At 39.4% G+C, this 18,703-nt stretch overlaps 1 protein-coding gene across 1 annotated transcript; it reads right to left on the reverse strand.

Annotated features, from left to right (window-relative positions):
• Positions 1-963: 963 nt before the first annotated feature.
• On the reverse strand, positions 964-17,532 carry LOC147228138 (intraflagellar transport protein 56-like). Its single transcript, XM_086156152.1, has 18 exons — positions 17,277-17,532; positions 16,994-17,137; positions 16,265-16,357; positions 15,904-16,018; positions 15,505-15,554; positions 14,985-15,130; positions 8,219-8,390; positions 7,817-7,891; positions 7,632-7,734; positions 7,365-7,420; positions 4,362-4,415; positions 4,207-4,270; positions 4,025-4,113; positions 3,717-3,800; positions 3,576-3,645; positions 2,570-2,676; positions 2,042-2,175; positions 964-1,864 (listed from the first exon to the last, which is right to left on the reverse strand). Exons 1-18 carry the CDS (start codon positions 17,277-17,279, stop codon positions 1,750-1,752), a joined length of 1,674 nt encoding a protein of 557 aa, XP_086012278.1. The 5' UTR covers positions 17,280-17,532; the 3' UTR covers positions 964-1,749.
• Between the last annotated feature and the right edge of the window lie 1,171 nt (positions 17,533-18,703).

Consider the following 18,703-nt stretch of genomic DNA (forward strand, 5'->3'; position numbering starts at 1 on the left):
CCTAAACCCGCCCCTGTCACAACAGGCGATAATAACAACACCATCAGTACTATTATGACCTTTATAAAGTGACTGAGTGAAGGACAACCGGCGGGATACGCTGACCGCCTGGTGCTTGCGTGTCCAGACATGGATTCCGTGCTTCGTGTCCGTGGTCACGGCTCTCGTTACACGCATCCCATTGTCTGTTCAGGAAAATGCAGAACTGTGCACTTTTTCCCTACAATGACACTAGAACACACACCTCAACATGAGTCCTTGAAGGCCGCAGGATGACTGGTCGTCTCAGGGAGGAGGCCGGTGGTCTGACGTGGACCTGAGACCACCTGTTGACACATTAGGCGGTCTGCATAATCACACCAAACTGGTTTTGCATCTCTTTTGTGTTCCGTGTTTGCATGCAGGGGTGCGCTTCCATAGCAATGCTAGGCCCGTAAATGTGGATCGCGGGCGACAAATGTTTCAAAAAGGCAAAAGAAACATTTTTGACCTCTCTAACTTTTTAAGCTCACCTATTCTGTATGCGATCTGCTCACTTGACCCTGCCACACACAGAACTCCAAAAGGGAAGAATTAAAGCATTGGCGATGCCTTTGTTTTTGTTACACTGGGAAAACACCTCAAATAAGAGGCTAAAACACACAGCAGAGGCTCCAACCAGTAAATGGAGGTGAAGGCTTTCAACATTAGATTCACCATTTCTCATCTTAAGGACATCATGTAGAGGAACTTTGCTATTCCTTCTACATAAATCCTAAACGATATAATTTAAACCTTTATCCCAATGTGAATATATGCACTATATCAGCAATACAGTTTCACTGACACACTTATTTGCAGTCCTGATTATCACTCCTTTTCCTATCCCCCGTTTTCTCAGATATGCCCACATTTCTTTATTTTTACTGTTTTTGCATTTCTCCCTTTTCATAGCAATTGCTAAATATCAATACATCAATGGCATTTTTAAAAGGATATACATTTTAATTAAGATGAACAAGGATTCAGACATTCAATGCAGGACATACATATTCAATGGTTCCAGACATCAAGTGGTATTTATATCATATAATGATTTCAAGTAAAGCCTCCATGTGTAGTGGTGGAGTACACATTCCTGTAATTTACTCCGATAAAAGTAGAAATACTAGGCTGTAATAAAAATTCTCGAACACAAATGACACTCTTGCATACAAAGCCGTACCTGAGTATGAAAGTATTATCAGCACAATGTACTTAAAAGTACTAGGACAAGTTGTCCTTGAAAAATAGCGCTCTTAGATTTCTATGATTAGTTAATTATGACTTAAGGTCTATGTTTGAATTAGTTCTGTGCTTCAGTTTATGGTAGTAGAGATTAAAAAGCGGAGTAAAATTTTATCACAGCGTGTTCGTAGCATTATTGTCGTGTGAGAAACACAAAGAATACACAAAAGCTATGACATTTCGGAAAAACAGCCTTTGGAAATGGCGTTCCCTCATTGTCCAACAGAGATTTGGTCAAATTAATTTGAAGTTTTCTTGAAGATTTTCTCTACCCATAAAGAAACAAGAGATTTTTCAATCATCCACACAGAGCCCTCTGTTTTGAGATGAATTGGGCAGGCATGATCACAATGTAACAACCAACTACTTGTTTTTGCACAGTAGACTTTAGTAAATGTATATCTATATTTTCCACTACAGCACATGTCAAACAATGACAGCTGATATCTGCATGATGTCGCATGCAGTGAGTAACACCGAGTGTCATGACAGCAAGACTCTATTGTCTTTTGCCCATTTCCTTAGCGTCCTGATGATGTATTCCACCTGAGGGTTTCCGGAATTTCGAAGTAGGAGCACGACCTCTTTAAGCGTCTCCCTGGTATGCAAACAGGATATAAGAGGAAATAAGATTAGATCATAACTGTAGCTTCACTCATCTTTTATTTATTTACTTACTTGTCCCACCCACTCGGGGAGACCAAAGACGGTTATAATAAGGTTTACGAATCGGATTTTTGTTCAAAACAACATTTTTCAACTCTGACAAACATACTTGGGCTCTTTGTTTGCCAGTATGAGCTGAAAGACTCCGACACATGCCCCCCTCTTGCCTTCCCAGTAGTTGGAGCTGGGGTCTAGCTTCTCCAGGGCATCAAATGCTTTGGCTGCATAGAAGAACTGACCCATCTGAAACGATTGACAATGATCATGAGTATCTGGTCCAACATAATGACTTTCAAGGCTGTGAGGATGTCTCTTAAGTCTGAATAAAACTGCATCATTATTTCATTCTTTGAGAATGGGGATATTCTCATACATTTTGAGCATCTGAGTATCTGACACATGCATCCATGCTCATACACACAAGCACACACAACAAGAAAATAATAATTATATCTTACAAAAATATAAAATATAAAAAAAATCCCTTTTTTCCTTTTTGGCCAAACCTATGCTAAAGACATATCTTGAAGTTTCTTGACAATGAATGAAACAAAAACCCCTTAGTAGGGTTACAAGTGAAAAGGAGTAATCCATGCCATTTGCATTGCAATAGTTTCCAGAGTGAGAATTCTCTCACCTTGTAGCAATCGTTAGCGATGAGCTGAAGCAGATTGAAGGAATCAGAGGAAGTGCCAATCTTTAGATAGAGCTCCCAGGCAAGATGACCCTTTTTGTTCATTATATCTGCCAAGAAAATGAGCCATCATTCAGGTAGTTCCAGGGATATTGTATGGATTCAAATTTGAGAAATATTAAATGCCTTTGGGCAGCCTTTAGTGGTTCAGATGTGAGTAAGTAATACAAGAAAGCCATTTATCAGCATGGTTGAATGTAGCACTAGCAGCATGCGAGGGTGACCCTTCATTGTTTTGTAGCTTTAGGCTAGCAATTTAGCATAAAAAAATTATTCAGACCTCCGCTTCAGTGAACAAATATAAGAGTTGCTTGGATATCTATGAAATTAAGGGTCCCATATCTATTGGCTATGAGAGCATATTTGTGCTTTTATTTCATTAAGTTCAGATTAATATAAATGTGTTAAATGTTTGACTGGGAGGCCTTGCTTTTGAACCTTGCAGCTTACGGCGGGGCAAGCCTGTTAGTCAAGGAATTCAATGATCTTGTTTTGTCATTTATAATATACGTAACACTCTCAACCCTTGGGACCGAACAGGTTTTTCTTCAAGTATCAACAGGCTTGGTCCCCGACTTTTAAGACTGTTTATATCCACCATTGTTTGAGATTTATTTCCAGAAGTTTTTGAAAAGTAAAACAGCCTGAAATAATTACTCCGATTTTTTTTGTTGTGAGGGCAGTACGTTTCATTATGCATCCTTTTGTGCAACTGTGTGAGCCTGACTGGATTTATTTATTCATACCAATTCATTTTTGATATTTTTTTTTACCAACTAGATTACTGTTTATTTTCTGCCCTCTAATTTTTTTAAGATTTGACGTTTATTTTTCACCTGCATACAGGTGCATGTTTCTTTTTATGCAATTTAATTGTAATTGTTGTGTAACTGTGAGTTTCCCCACATCAAATACACATGAATTACATAATCGGGGCTTCTATACATACAGCAACGTGCCAGCCAGCTGAGATAAATATAGTCATTCTTGATCTTTTCACTTTGGATCATCAGGAAAACCTGAAAAGAAATGAGTCAGAAGAATAGAAAATTCAGTAATAATGCAAATAAAAGAGCAGATGAAAGTTTACCTCCTCTGCTTCTTTGTAATCTCCGAGGGCAGCTTTTGCCTGAGCATAGTTGAAGTTAAACGTGTCGTCATTATAGAAGTAACTCTGTAAAAATATCAAAACGGTAGCACGTTAATTATGTTGCACCTTCTGTTTGTTGTTATCATGCATGAGCAAGGAAAAAAATGTAGAATCTCGCAATACATAAATTCAAAACATCTGTAAAGCACCACTTTCTTTTAATACCATCATTATACCAATACTACAACTTTATGACTCTTTCTTTGACTAAACCATATCAAATGTGCCTGATAATGATCAGCAACAACCTTGACTGAATTCAAATATATGAGAACATCTTCAAACTGGCGCACGAGGAAGAAGCAGGAGGCCATGCACTGTCTGCCAGGAATAGTGTCTGAAAAGTGAATAAAATATAAACACTGTAGCTCAAGCAGCTTTTCTTTCAAAAAAAAAAATATCACATTGATTAGATTTCTTTTCAGTATACCGCATTCGCTGGCTGACCCTCCAACTAACTGAAAGAACTGCTGAGCAATTTTCAAGTGTTCCCTCTGAAAGATAAAAGTAACAATAACACACATCTGTATTACATACACTTTTTACATTTGGTTGCAACAAGGCAAATAGTTCAGAGATACTCACTGATCCAATTTCTTGTCCCAGTGCAGCATTTACTACTCCTTTCAAAATATACTCCTGAAAAATAATAATCACAAAATTTTAAAGGATGTTATTTGGGGGGGGGAGGAAAAAATAATAATAATACTGCATAACGATAAATTTTATTCATGGCACCCTACTCAACATTCAAGAACAGAGTAATATATGTAAAAAAAAAAAAAAAAAAAAGAATAAAAAAAAACCAACGTAAATATGGAATTAAATGTCACTGTTGTGTATTCTCCAGAATGATAGAATCTTATTTTGTGAAGAGAGTCAACTAGAAAAAACTGCAAAAAAGGAATTAATGAGATTAAACTGACAACAGTACCATAAATAAATGCACGAATTTGTGAGTATAACGACCACTCATTTCAGAAACTGAAACCCATTTAAATATACATCACAGTGAAACAGAGCCTTGATTTCTTGATATTTTTCTTTTTTAATGATTATGGCTTACAGTTAATGAAACTCAGAATTCAATGTCTCAGAAAATTAGAGTAATGTAAAAAAGTTCAGTTTTGGAAAGTAATAGTGTCATACCCAAAACAGATAATTAACTCAAAACATCTACAAAGATAAGATAAGATAAGATAAGATAAGATAAGATAAGATAAGAACAACTTTATTAATCCCGAAGGAAATTGTTGTGCCAGAGTTACAGAAAATATAACAGTAATAAATAATAAAAAGAAAAAGGCAGAATTGGAAATAAAAATAAACTATAAACTATAAAGTGTCTCAGTGAAACTATAAAGTGTCTTCGTAAACAAGTGATAAAACTATAAGTGTCTTAGTAACAAGTGAGGTAAGAGTGCACAATAGTATGATAAAAGGAAAAATTGTAGTGTAGCTGTTATGAAATGAAATATTGCACAGTTCTGAATATTGCACAGTGAAATGAAATATTGCAGTTTTTTTTTTTTTTGTTTTTTTTTTTTTTTTCAAATGGTCTCTCAGTCTGGATCAGTAGGCTACACAATCATGGGGAAAACTGCCGCCTTAGACTTAGACAGACTCTATGGACTTGCCAGATGTCCAGAAGACAGTCACTGACATCCTCCACAAGGAGGAGTTAGCCACAAAAGGTCATTGCTAAAGATGTTGGTTGTTCACAGAGTGCTATATCCAAGAATATTTTTAGAAAGTTGAGTGGAATGACACAGCATGGTAGGAAAAGGTGCACTAGCAACAGGAATAACCATAGCCTTCAGAGGATTGTCAAACAAAATCCATTCAAGAATTTGGGGGAGCTTCAACGAGGAGTGGGCTGAGACTGGAGTCAGCACATCAAGATCCAATACACACGGACGAATGGTGCATTCCTTGCGTCAAGCCACTCCTGAACCATAGACAAAGTCAGTTGCGTTTTACCTTGGCGGTGAAGAAAAAGAACTGGTCTGTTGCTCAGTGGTCCGAAATTTTGCATGACATTTGGAAATCAAGGTCCTAGAGTCTGATAGAAGAGTGGAGAGGCACGGAATCCACATTTCTTGTAGTCCAGTGTGACGTTTCCAGATTCCACGTACATTGTTTGGGCTGCCATGTCATGTGCGGTTGTTGGTCTACTGTGCCATCTACCAGGGGATTTTAGAGCACTTCATGCTTTCTTCTGCTGACTACACTTATGGAGATCCTAACTATAGTTTTCAGCAGGACTTGGCATCTGCCCCCACTGTAAAAGGTGCTAAAAGTTGGTTCAAAAACCATGGTGTTACTGTTCTTTATTGGCCAGCAAACTCACCTGTTATGAATCCCATAAAGAAACTATGGGGTATCATCCAGAGGAAGATGAGAGACAACAATGCAAATGACCGAAAAGGCTGCTATCAAAGTAACCTGGGCTTGAAATACACTTGAGCAGTGCCACAGGCTGATCTCCATGCCATGCCACACTGATGCAGTAATTCATGCAAAAAAGGGGGCCAACCAAGTATTGTTAATAACTGGTTGTGAAAACAAATGAAAATACAGGACTTATCTTCTGTAATGCAATTATAAAAACAAAAATGTCATACATTCTGGATTCATTACAAATCAACTGAAATATTGCAAGCCTTTTATTATTTTAATATTGCTGATTATGGCTTACATCTTAAGAAAACTCAAAAATCCTTTCTCAAAATATTAGAAGATCATGAAAAAGTATTTTTTGTTTTTTTAATTGCATTACAGAAGATAAAGAACTTTATCACAATATTCTAATTTTCTGAGACAGTCCTGTACTTTTCAGTAGCCTGCCATTTCTGTTTAAAATATCCTTTTTTATTGACCATTTGTAATATTCTTATTTTCTAAGGCACATAATTTCAGTTTTCATAATAAGTAAAGTTTGAAAAAATCTGCACACCAAACGTGCTCCGAAAAGAAAGATGATTTGTTACATATAACACAAAAAAACATATTCTCGCATGACATTTCGAACAAACATAGGCTCTTCCTCAGATGCTTACTGGAGATGTATTTTGAGATGAATGTTTTTTGTGTTATATGTAAAATGAATCACACTTTTGGTGTGCAGTTTTTTTAAACTCTATTTAGCTGACTTTTTTGATCCACCACCCATCCCTAACTGGGCAGCGGACATGTCTGTTTTCCTTTTTAAGATCTTTCATTATCAGTAAATCATAACTAAAATTTCAACATAATGGGGCTTGAAATATTTCACTCTTTACAATGAATCTTTGTATGGGTTTCATTTTCTGAAATGAGTGACAGGTTGTTTTTTTTTTTTGAAAATATTCCAGTGGTTTGAGATGTACCTGTATCATGCTGATATGAAACCTTTTCATAGTAGTTTTCTTATGACACAGATTTTAAATTACAAGTTCAAATCAGACTAAAGTTAGCAAAACGAAGTCAAGAAAACTCTTAAAATTAGGGCAGGGAAATTCAGAAAGACTCTTTTGTTGGCCAAAGACACATCTTTAAATTCATAACTGAAAAATCACACGAGAGCTCAGTGTCAGTTAGAATCCCAACCTGGGGTGTTGTAGGAACTAAGTCTTGTATCAGGTTATAAGCCTCCTGCACATCATCTAGAAAAGGAAAATGAGTCACAAAAAGCCCAGAAAAAAGTTTTTCTTTCCAGAAATCTGACAATCAAACATTGTATTTATACATTAAATATATATAGAAATACATAATACATACATCATATATATTCATAAGTTATTATTTTGTTTTTATTGTAATATTCTATACATTTAAATTAAGAATTTCATATCTCTGGCTGTCACAAATTCAAACCTTGTCTGAGATAGTAGATGACAAGGTTGAGTCGGGCCTCAGGGATGACATCGATCAGAGGAGGCAGCACCTGCAAAGCTCCCTCCCCACCACGAAACACCACCTGCAGAACAGAGGAGAGATTCAGTGCATACACACAACGGCTACACCTACACACACTCAATTTGAGCTAAGGAGGAGCTTACTAGGTTGTGTCGGATAAGCTCCTTAGCGAACTCAAAGGAGCTGGAGGAAATGTCAATTAGATTCTTCAATTCCGCCTTAAAAGGAAAGAAAACTGATTTTATGCATGGATAATGCAAACACACATAAACCAGATCTACCACCATCTAGAGTTCCCGAGTGAATCATACAGGCAAGCAAGCAAAGACTTGGTTTCAGAAATAAACATTTGCTGTGAAACCAATTCAGCAACCATCATACAATTACATTCAGTTATACTAATTAAACATCTAAAACTGAATTTATATGGAAACTTCTAGTGCATGCGGACATACACAGGGCTATGGAAGTTTTTTTTTAATTTGTTTGAAAAAATATAAGCATGCATATTTCAGTGGCATTTAGCATGAAAAACATGAGCGCACCTCAGCTGCTTTGCCATTGTAGAGTCTGAAGTGGTTGCAGGCCTTGAGGTTAAGAGCGATGGTGGAGTCAGGTATGCTATGCAGGTACACAGCCAACACCTCCTGGGAGACATCGTAGTAGTCCAGCTTGTAGTAACATAGCGCTGCATACACTTTCAGAGCCAGGAAATCTCTGGGAGACAACATATAATGAGGGCATAAGTCTGACATTCAATCTTGTTAATTTCAAATGGCTGAACATGAGCCATTTGATATTTTTGAAAAGCTCCCCTCGTTCAAAAATGGGTTTCATCTCTTTGCTCAACAGGTGATTGTTTGTTCTTTACGTTCTTAAATGATGTATGTGTATGAGATGGCCTCAGAAGGCTGCTTTCACAATCACTGATGAAAGGGCACTTTTTTCTGTGATCACAGTATTAGAGTTTGAGTTTTGAAAATACAAACAAGAAGCGATCAATAATTTACTTAGTTTAACTCAATGGCGGTGGCAGGGTGATCAACTTAACAAGACAATGTTGACGAACCAAAGCTTTTAATAGAATACAACATGTTTCCTACAGCCCAAGAAGAAATAAAGTCCCCCATGTTGTTAGTTGATAAAAAGAAATCATATTCCACTCTTAAACAAGTCTCAATTAGTCCTTTTAAAACTGTTACTTGATCCTCATTTCCTAGGTTACGAGCCTTCGTGATTCAGCTAAATGGCCAATTTGGCATAGCCAGACAAAAAAAATTAACATGGCTGATACCTATTTATTTTTGCTGGCATATTTCAGCCCAAAGATAAACAAATGGAGAGTAGAGGGAACCATCAGACCAAGAAACAAAACCTTTAAAAATTAAACAGTGGCATCAACCTTTGAGAAAGCAAAAATGAAGGTATGAAAGAGTTTGAGTTAAAATAATTCCTTTATTCAAACGCTGGAATTTGACAAGAATACATTCAAAGGGACCACATAAAGATACTCAGTTTAACTTAATGGCAGTGGCAGAGTGATCAACCCAAGAAAGAGAAAATCAACTCAGCATTGTTGTTAACAAAATACAAAATGCCTCCTACCATCCAAGTAGAAATAAAGTTTCCCTTGTTAATGAAACAGAAATCAAATTCCACTTTTGAGCGAGTCTTAATGCTTTTAAACCAGCCACTGGATTCACATTCCTTTGGTTACAAACCTTGTTTTCTCATGTTAGCCAAATGTCCAATTTGGCTAACATGGACAAAAAGTTTAACATAACTGCATACTTGCACTAATTTTCATACTTGAATTCAGTCATACTCAGACCAAAAATAAACAAATGGAAAGTGAAGGTAACTCTCAGATCAAGAAACAACCCCTCAAGAAACTAAACAGTGGCAGCAACTTGGGCATACAATAAACAAATGAGGCAATGTATCCAGGTGTGAACAAGACAAACAGTCTCCTGTCACCACAGAATCAAAATGTGTTCTGAATCTGTTCATGGCCATCTTCCACTGGAGGCCACCAGCCTGTTTTCCAGTGGCCATCGCCATCTTGCCTTCAGAGTCAGGTGTCTGGTCCAAAGAAGTTGAGCTACTTGGATAACTTCACTTGCAACAGGGGTTGAATGTTAAGAACCTTGACACAAGTTACATAGAGGTCTTTTCAATATGTAGCTTGGAACAACTTCTAGCTTGGTGTCTTGAGAGACCATCCTTCCTATCTGTGGAAAGATGGTCAGCGAGGGGAACCTGTAGTTGACGTTCTCATTCCGTGACTTGCGGCAGGAGTGATCGGTCTCAAAGCATTTCAGGTAGGGTGGAGGGCATCACAGATTTCCTTGGTAGCTCTGGCAACCAACCTAACAGAGTTGATGCGTCCAGATTCCCTCAGTGCATTCAAGGAAGAAGTGGTTGGCAGCAAAAGATGACCCAGCTTTGTAAGACCAGTCCCACTGAGGCTGACACACAGGTCTCCAGAACACAAAGACTCGGACCTCAGAAAATCATTGAAGAGCAATGCTCTTGCATTAGCCACCAGCCCCAGGTGTCATTATCAACCCACCTAAATGCTTGGGCCTGCCAAGCTTGGAGGGCTGCATGATAGAAGGATATAAATCCTGTGATCAGCCAGTTGAGTCCACACTCATATTCATGCTATATGAATCTGGAATACCTCACTGAAGTGAGACCTTGGGCTCCCTCTGTAACTGGAAGCACTGCCGTTCAGGTACAGTGCTTTCCTGACCAGAAGAAGTCGAAGATTAGCCTCTAGATCTCCTTGTGCCAAATAAACTTGTGCCAAAGAATTGAGGCAATCAGGCTGTTGATGACTCGCGCCCTTCCGAGTCATATGAAGGCTGAGGCAGTAGCCACCTCCACTTTAACAGCCCTGCACATACTGTCTTAAACCCCAACCGAATTTCTTCCCCTAAAGGCCTCAGTCCCTAGGCCAGTGGTTCTTAACCTGGGTTCGATCGAACCCCAGGGGTTCGGCGAGTCAGTCTCAGGGGTTCGGCGGAGGTCAAGACACACATTGGTGATGACATCACTGGCTGCAGGTGATCACGCTACATAGCTCGGCCTATCCGTGTCGCAGGGATTTTGGCGCGCTCAGTTGTAGTAACTTGTGACTGTCGTGATGGTACGTCATGTGATTTCTTTCTTAATATTTGAATCCCTTCATACTAATTATGTCGGGCAAAAAAAGAAAGCGGTCGGAAGAACACGTACAATACGGATTCACATGTATGACGGAACGTGATCGGAATCGATGTCCTAACTGCATGATTTGCAAAGACAAGATGAGCAGTTCTAGTCCAGCACCGGCAAAACTAAGAGAAAGCTTCCTTAAGCTGCATGGAGATGGGAGCTACAAGAACATAGCGCTTGCTGAATTCAAGGTGAAGAGAGCCAGATTCGATGAAAAGGCTACTCTGCCTGTTCTTTGTACCCATCAACGACACGATCCTCGATCCAATAAAGAAGGGTTCGGTGAATGCGCATGTAAAACAGGTGGGGTTCAGTACCTCCAACAAGGTTAAGAACCACTGCCCTAGGCACACTCCTAGCACCTAAAGGCCGTCCCTCTCCCAGCTGAGGTCAGCAGGTAGGGTGGGCAATGTCTGGCCACTCCATTGGGCCAGTAGCAGGGCTTTGCTATTCCCACAACTTGCTAAGCAAGCCCTCTTATCCAGAGAGAAAGAGAGAGAGACCACTCAAAAGGTGCTGGACATCGTCCTGGTTGGATACGAATACATTTACATCGTCAGCATAAGTGCACAGAATAAAGGGGTGATCGTGTTCTCTTGGCCACGGCAAAGGAAAGCCATTCAGCCAGTTTCTGAGCAAAGAGAGCAAAGCTTGATGGCATAGAGCTGCTTAGACAGGGGAGCCTTGTCTTATTTCCCTTGTCTTATGAAAAACAAAAGGCAGACTCAGCCCTGCTGCCATTTTGCCAAGCATTGTGCGTTATGATAAAATAAACACAATCAGGATATAAATTTGCTTCCAAACCCAAAGGCTGTGAGAGCTGAAAACAAGTATGAATGGCCCATCCTATCAAAGGCTTTGTTTTAGTCTAGGGCGATTATGCCTGCTTTCACATTGTAACTGTTCCATACATCAAAATAACGTCCCTCATTAGAAATATGTTATCCATTATATTCTTGTCCATAACACAATAGGACTGATACATGCGTATTAGTTACAAATTACAGACAAAGGCCTTCAGTCCGTTGGAAAACACCCAGGACAGGATTTTTTAGTTGGCACACAGTAGGGCCAAAGCCCTACATTTTTTCAGCAAGGCTTAGTCTCCTGTCTTGGGGAGCAGGACGAGAACTGCCCTCTGGCACGAGCTTGTTAAGGAGCCAGTCTGACGACACTCCGTTAGTGCCGCGTGAATGTCACGGTCGATGGTGCTCCAAAAGTGTATAAAAAGAGTCCACGGGGAGCCAGTCGAGTCCCAGTGTTGGGCCAAAAGGCATTTGGATTATGGCAGTGGTGAGTTCTTCGAGGATAAGTTAATTGTCAAGAGTAGTTCTTTCCTCTGAGATAAATTGAGGGAGGCTCTTTAGTAGATCCTCACAGCTCCCAATGTTGCACTCCACTATTCCAAACAGGCTTCCATTGTCACAGTCCACTATTCTAAACAGGTCCGTATAGAAACTTAATTTCCACTGTGTCAATGGTTACCGTCTCTAGGTAGCTTCAAACAAAGCATTTGCTTTCGCTCAGCAGAGGATCTTTCAGGATTGAAAAAAAAGGAGCATGGAACATCGATGTCCTTAAGTAGGAAAAAACAAGACCTGACCAGAGCTCCCTTTACCTTCTCCCGGAGGAGTGTGCTAAGTTTGAGTCTCCCTTCTTTCAGCAAACACTCAGCGGTGATGCCTGTTTCTCCTTCTAACCCTTCCTGGATATTCTTAATTTCAGACTGAAGATTTTCAACTACATTTTGTTTTGGCCAAGCAATTGGATGTATACTGATAACAAAACACCCGGATTTGCGCCTTGCCAACTTCCCACCATAAACTCAGAGTGAAAGGGATTCTGTTACTTTTCCATTCTTGCCAGAAAACAGTGAACTTTTACAGAAATCTCTGTAGTAGAAGTAGTTTATTGTTGAAGAGCCAGTACAACTTGACTCATTGGTCAGGAGCTGTGACTCGCTCAAATGCAACTGAATGAGGATCTGAAAAGCCAACTGGAGTTAAGTTACATTTAAGTAATCAGGGTATCCGGGTCTTTGACATATAGAACCTGTAAAGTCTGGCTGCTGACACCTGATCACTGCAGCTCCTGACCCAGGTGTACCGTTTGTTTTGTGAGTTTTTTATCTTAGTATCCAGCAGGTAGTGAAAGGATACGGCAATTCAGATGGTCTGAGAGGTTGATGGATTGGCCTCCCAACCTCTTCTGTCAACAGAATCATCAAGGGTCCAATCAAAATATCCACCAACAATGATGTTTGCTTGCTGGTAGGTGTAAAGTTCATTCTTAAGAGCATGGGACATGTTCAACTCTCTCTGCGCCACTCGGTGCATATAAATTGACAAGGCAAAAGACTAGAATCTGGTATCATTACTCTTTCAATCAGTAGACAGCCTTTCACTGCCTCAACAGAAGACAGACAAACTGCACTGGCTGAGGTCTTGAGGAGGATGGCCACACCTGCACTCATGGTGGTTCCATGGCTGAGGTAATAGGATCCATCCCACCACAAGCCCCAGTCCACCTCATCCTGCCGAACTAACAAGAGCACATTCAGCTTTTTCTGGCAACACATACCAACTAGTAGAGCTCTATCGTTCTGTCTCTTTCGCTACTGATGTTTTAGGAGCTCATTCTAAGGAATGACATGGAGGGGACAAAGAGAACCTCCACAGAAAAACCTAGACATGATAGACAGCAGGGCAGATGAATAAGCGGTTACTTTAAGCAGTGCCTTTTATTTTCGTCCAAAGCTTGCTAAGGGCGTTTACCGATCTGATGAATTCATCAGTGTCGCCAAAGTAATCCATAACTTTAAATTTGCTTGTGGAAGGTGTCATCTAAAAAGTCATTAATGTCCTCTAGGGTGGAAATGTCATTCACTTCCTAATCGCTTCCGTAAAGCAAAGCAGTGTCTGACTCCATGTCATCGCCCTCACTTAACTGGCTTCCTGACTCACCTTTATCTATAGTAGCTGTATCATTCCTGAAACCAGAAACACTTGAGAGCTCGCCTCCTCCAGCTGTTTCCAAGGAGGCCTCGACTTTGTTTCCGCAACGTCTTGCTCCACGATGGGAGCAGGGGCTCGCAATGCATGCTCACTCTGCACTGAGCTCTTATCGATGGGCAAAGAAGGACTCGGGTTCACTGGACGAGTGGTATCAGTGGGTGAAGTGGCAGGACCAGTGGTGGGGCAAGAGTAGTGGTGGTGGCCCACACCGCCATCATTCTGCAATCAGTAACCAGATCGCCTTCCGATTCTGGTTTCCTGTGTGGACAAGCGACGCGTTTTTGGCCCATATCCTCACACTCAAAAAATTTCATTTGCCCTGAGCTCACAGACCATGGAGGAGGCATCTCCACACTTCAACCTGAAGGAGACCTCCAGAGTCTGTGACAGCGCTTCCAAAACCTGAACACCTGCCTCCTCAGGGCCTGAACATGCTTCAGCCTAGGGTCCCTGCACCCCGGGCTCGCAGTTTTAATTTTGCTGGCAAACTTTCCAAACCTCCTTAGTTTTCCAAGTTTGTTTAGAATCAACAGCAGTACACCAGACACGTAGATACGCGTGGAGAGTACAGACAAGAGAGACACCTGTACAAAGGTATTGCCAATGACCACCCTGTTAGCAATCAGCTGCCGAACATGGTTGTCAGTATTCAGGGAGGCTACCACGGCTTTTCATTTTAGACACATATGTCAGGTTGTCATGTCCTACCTGCTTGCTGGCTATGCCCATAACAAAAAACTGTGCTATCCAGCAGCATTATCCGCCCTCCCTGCTGGAGAGACAGAGGAGGAACCTCGGAGGATGCCATGATTCCGGTTAGCCAGCACTGCCAGTCAGCTGCCTAAGAGCTCCTCCCGGCTCAATCACTCAAATACCGTAAATCAATCAATCAATCGGTCATTAATGCAAAAAAATATGGAGATACAGAAAAAAACAAAAGCAGGTACCTATGAGACCTAGGTGAGTGAAAGTGTCCCAAAAGGCCCAAAAAGGCACTTTCAATTTCCTCCTCCCTCTTGCACACTCGCACCAGGAGGAATAAATAAAAGCAAGACATAAAAAAAGAAAGTAAACAAACCTGTTCTGCAGTAGAAGGCGTTTATAGATGTCTATAGCTTCCTGGTAGTGTGATCGCATGTAGTGAATGGATGCTAAGCTAAGTTGGTCTTCAGTTACATCCTCCAAGTTCTGATGAAAATCCATCAGCCTCTTCTCATTGTTGAACTGAAGCATAGTGTAATCAAAGCACACAACGAAAAATGTGATCAGGATGATAATGAAATAAAAAAATAAAAGACTGAACAAAATCACACTAAATAGCAGAAAATGTAAGACATCTGAAGTAGAAAAGGGATTTTATATGTGGAGAAATTCAGAACAGAATGAATTGCTTAACAAACAAGTAGTACTATAAATGCATCACTAAAATATTCTGTCACTAAAATATTCTGATTAATGAAGACCAATAGAACAACTGGGGACAACAAACTTCTTGATGTATGCTTCTCAACCGGAGTTACTTATCAAAGTATTGTTAAGTGAGGGAAAAGACAAAAATCCAACACATTATGGTAAAAATATTTATATATTTGATTTACCTTGTGAGCCAAATGGAAAAGGAGCCGGTTTTGAAGAGGGGATGAGGGCGCTGCATAGAAGAGTAACCAGATTAGACAATACAACACAAATAAGAAGACAGGGTTTAAATTATTGACAGGTCTGGCAATTAGCTTTATGAGCTTCTTCTTTTTTTTTTTTTTTTTTTTTTTTAATGTTTATACAATTTCCTACTATTATTTATTATTGTTATGTTTTACTTGAAACTCTGGCACAACAATTTCCTTCGAGATAAATAAAGTTGTTCTTATTCTTATTCTCTATTGTTCTGACGAATAAGTACAAGGAATTTAAAAATGTTAACAATAGTTTCTCCATAAGCTAAAAAAGATACACAATTCAATATGGTATGTAGTCAGGGGAAGAAATTACTAAAGTACCCTTAGATGCAGCTTCTTCAGACTCTTTATAGAGTCCCAGAAAAAACATGGCACATGCCAAGTAGACCCACACCTCAGGAGCACATTCAGACTTCAAGGTCAGAGATTTGTACTCCTGTTGAAAGAAAATTAAAACATAACACATGTGAGCTGAAATAAATAATTTTGAAAAATCAGGAGGAGTAAGAAAGTTAGTTGGAAATACAGGAATTTAAATGTCAGCATCATTAGCATACATTACAAATCGCAAACTGTACATCACATCACTTCATTTTTCAGTCACAAATGTATTATTCTATATTTATTAGGGTAATTTAAAAAAATAATGCAAAATTTAAACACACACGTCAACAAAAACTACCTCCAAAGCTCTTTTATAGTCGCCCAGGTGAAAGGCACAGAAGCCGATCCAGAGGTCTGCATGTTCTTGTTTCTCTCCAATACTTCTCTGAAACTGGAAATAGATAGAGAGAGAGAGGGAGAGAGAGAGAGAGATAGCAAGAGAGCGATGATGGATGAATGAATGAATCAATCAATCAATCAATCAAATAATCAATCAATCAATGAATACAGCTATTTGACTACTATTTGACACTTTAAAGGTGCAACACAGAAAATTCTTCGGGAGGATTCATGAAGGTTAAAAAGAAGGTTGAACATTGATGAAATAACGTCAACTGCTCATTTTTCTGACAACACTATTTAACAGAAACTATGCATTGAGACAAATTTAAATGAAGGAGGCGTAAACATAGACACACATAAATACACACAGGCTACATGATTTAACTATACATTTCTTATTTTGCGTTGCTTGTATTTGTCCCCAACAAATCTGCCAGCAAACAGACTGGAATGAGGGACATCGACGTGAGTCATTTTGGTTATTGCTGTAATTTTAGTAATGTCTTCATCCCTATTTACATGGTCATAAAACTTTTGAGTCAGTGAACAAGACACAGGACATTTTATGTGAATAATAATTGAACCCACCCATCCTATACCAATGACCATGGTGACAATACAGTGTCCTGTAGATTCATTTCGAAATTAACTATAATATTCAGCAAATATTACAATAACAAGTTACCTCTAACAGCGTAAGAGCCCCAAGATAGTCCCTCTGCTGGAGATATTCCTCCAAACGCGGACCTTTTGTCTTGTTTTTCTTCTTTTTCTCGCCGATGCTCACCGGTGTTTCTCCTCCCACGGCGGGCTTCACGCGAGACAGGATCTACCAAGGTGCAAAACACACATCCGATCATTTCCTTCCACTTATAATGGGCCCCGTCAATTTGGGGACGATAAGGCAATACTTAGAAAAGACTAACTCTTGCATTAGCGTGCCATGTAACTTGATAGAATAAACTTACCATGATAGCAACTTCTTAAAATAAGGTAGCAAGCATCACAGAGGAGATACTTGGAACGTTCCTCACCTCTCTAAACAGTTTACACTAAAGCTGGATGCTCTTTTGAAAACGCCAAACGTTTGACATTACTATACGCACAAGAGCACAAATGGAAAAATTGGTCACAAAGGGGCACTATCAAACTTATGTTGTTACAAAATAATAAGAGAAATGTATCTCTGGCCAAAAACTGACCAGGCTCTTGGTCAATTCTAGCTATCAGGTACTTAGCTAACAGTAAAGAGAAGTACTTCCGGTCTGTACTTTTCAAATTAAAAGCACGGTCCATTATACATTTGACCCATTTGTCATTTGCCAGCTTCCGGCGTTGCTTGTTGGTTAACTTTACATCAGGCTTGGATTTTCTGAGCAGTCAGTATCCAAATTTACAAGTGTCAGTTGAATTAAACGCTGAAGCGTATTTTCCGTTTTGGTTCCTTACTTACGGTCGACATTTATTTTGTAGTTGAGCAGACTCTAGCGCTTAGCAGGAAAAAGCCAGTGTCTTTGGTATTTCACATCAATTGGGGGGGTGTTCTTTGTTGCCTAGCAACGGAACGTGGTAAACCGCTTTCGTCGATTTCGTAGGGTTGTGTTGTTAAGGAAACACGTGGCTTCCCTGAGAAATGAAGAATCGAAATAAATAAACGGTGTCGTTCTTTTGATCATTTTCCGTATGTAGAATGATGCTTATGAGTCTTGTAAAACACCACTGGCATTTTGGATAAAATCACTGGCCAGGGATTGTGGGTTCGAGTCCCATCTGGTCGATTTTCCTGTTAACTTTAGGAGTAAGAAGTTAAAATGTATTTAACTCAGTTTTTAATGGGGTTGTTTATGTAAACATTTCTCCACTTAACAGCAAAACCATGCATTTCGATAGTGAACAAAATGGACTTTGTGTTATAATTATATGTGACTGTGCACTGTTTTAATCAGAGTGACAAATGTAAGAGCAAATCTTTGTTTAGCCCTATTATATAGTCAACAGGCATGCGTTATTTGCAAGTTTTTGTTTGTTCTTGTCTTTTTTTTTTTACTGTATAATGTCCATGTTACAATATGAAAGCTGATCACAAAAAAAGTTTGACTAAACCTTAAATTCATTTTAACCTATGAATTAATTCAAAGGGCTACATTGACACATATTTGAAACGAGAGCTAGATAAACATTCAGTGGATTTCAGAGAGACTCTGGTGGCATAGGGAAAAAGAAAAAAAAATGTGAGAAACACATCTTTACATTTCTGTTTATCATTGTGATAAACAGCTTCAAATGCATATACATTTTTATTTTTTCAATGAGCAATTGACTAAAACAATTCTGATAGTTGACAACAAATGATAAGTATATCAATACAGACCAGTTAAGGGGTGAGCGATTATAC

This window comes from Fistularia commersonii, chromosome 12 (assembly GCF_037954325.1).
Source record: "Fistularia commersonii isolate RoL2024-O1a breed Wild chromosome 12, RoL_Fcom_v1.0, whole genome shotgun sequence".
Lineage (NCBI taxonomy): Eukaryota > Metazoa > Chordata > Actinopteri > Syngnathiformes > Fistulariidae > Fistularia > Fistularia commersonii.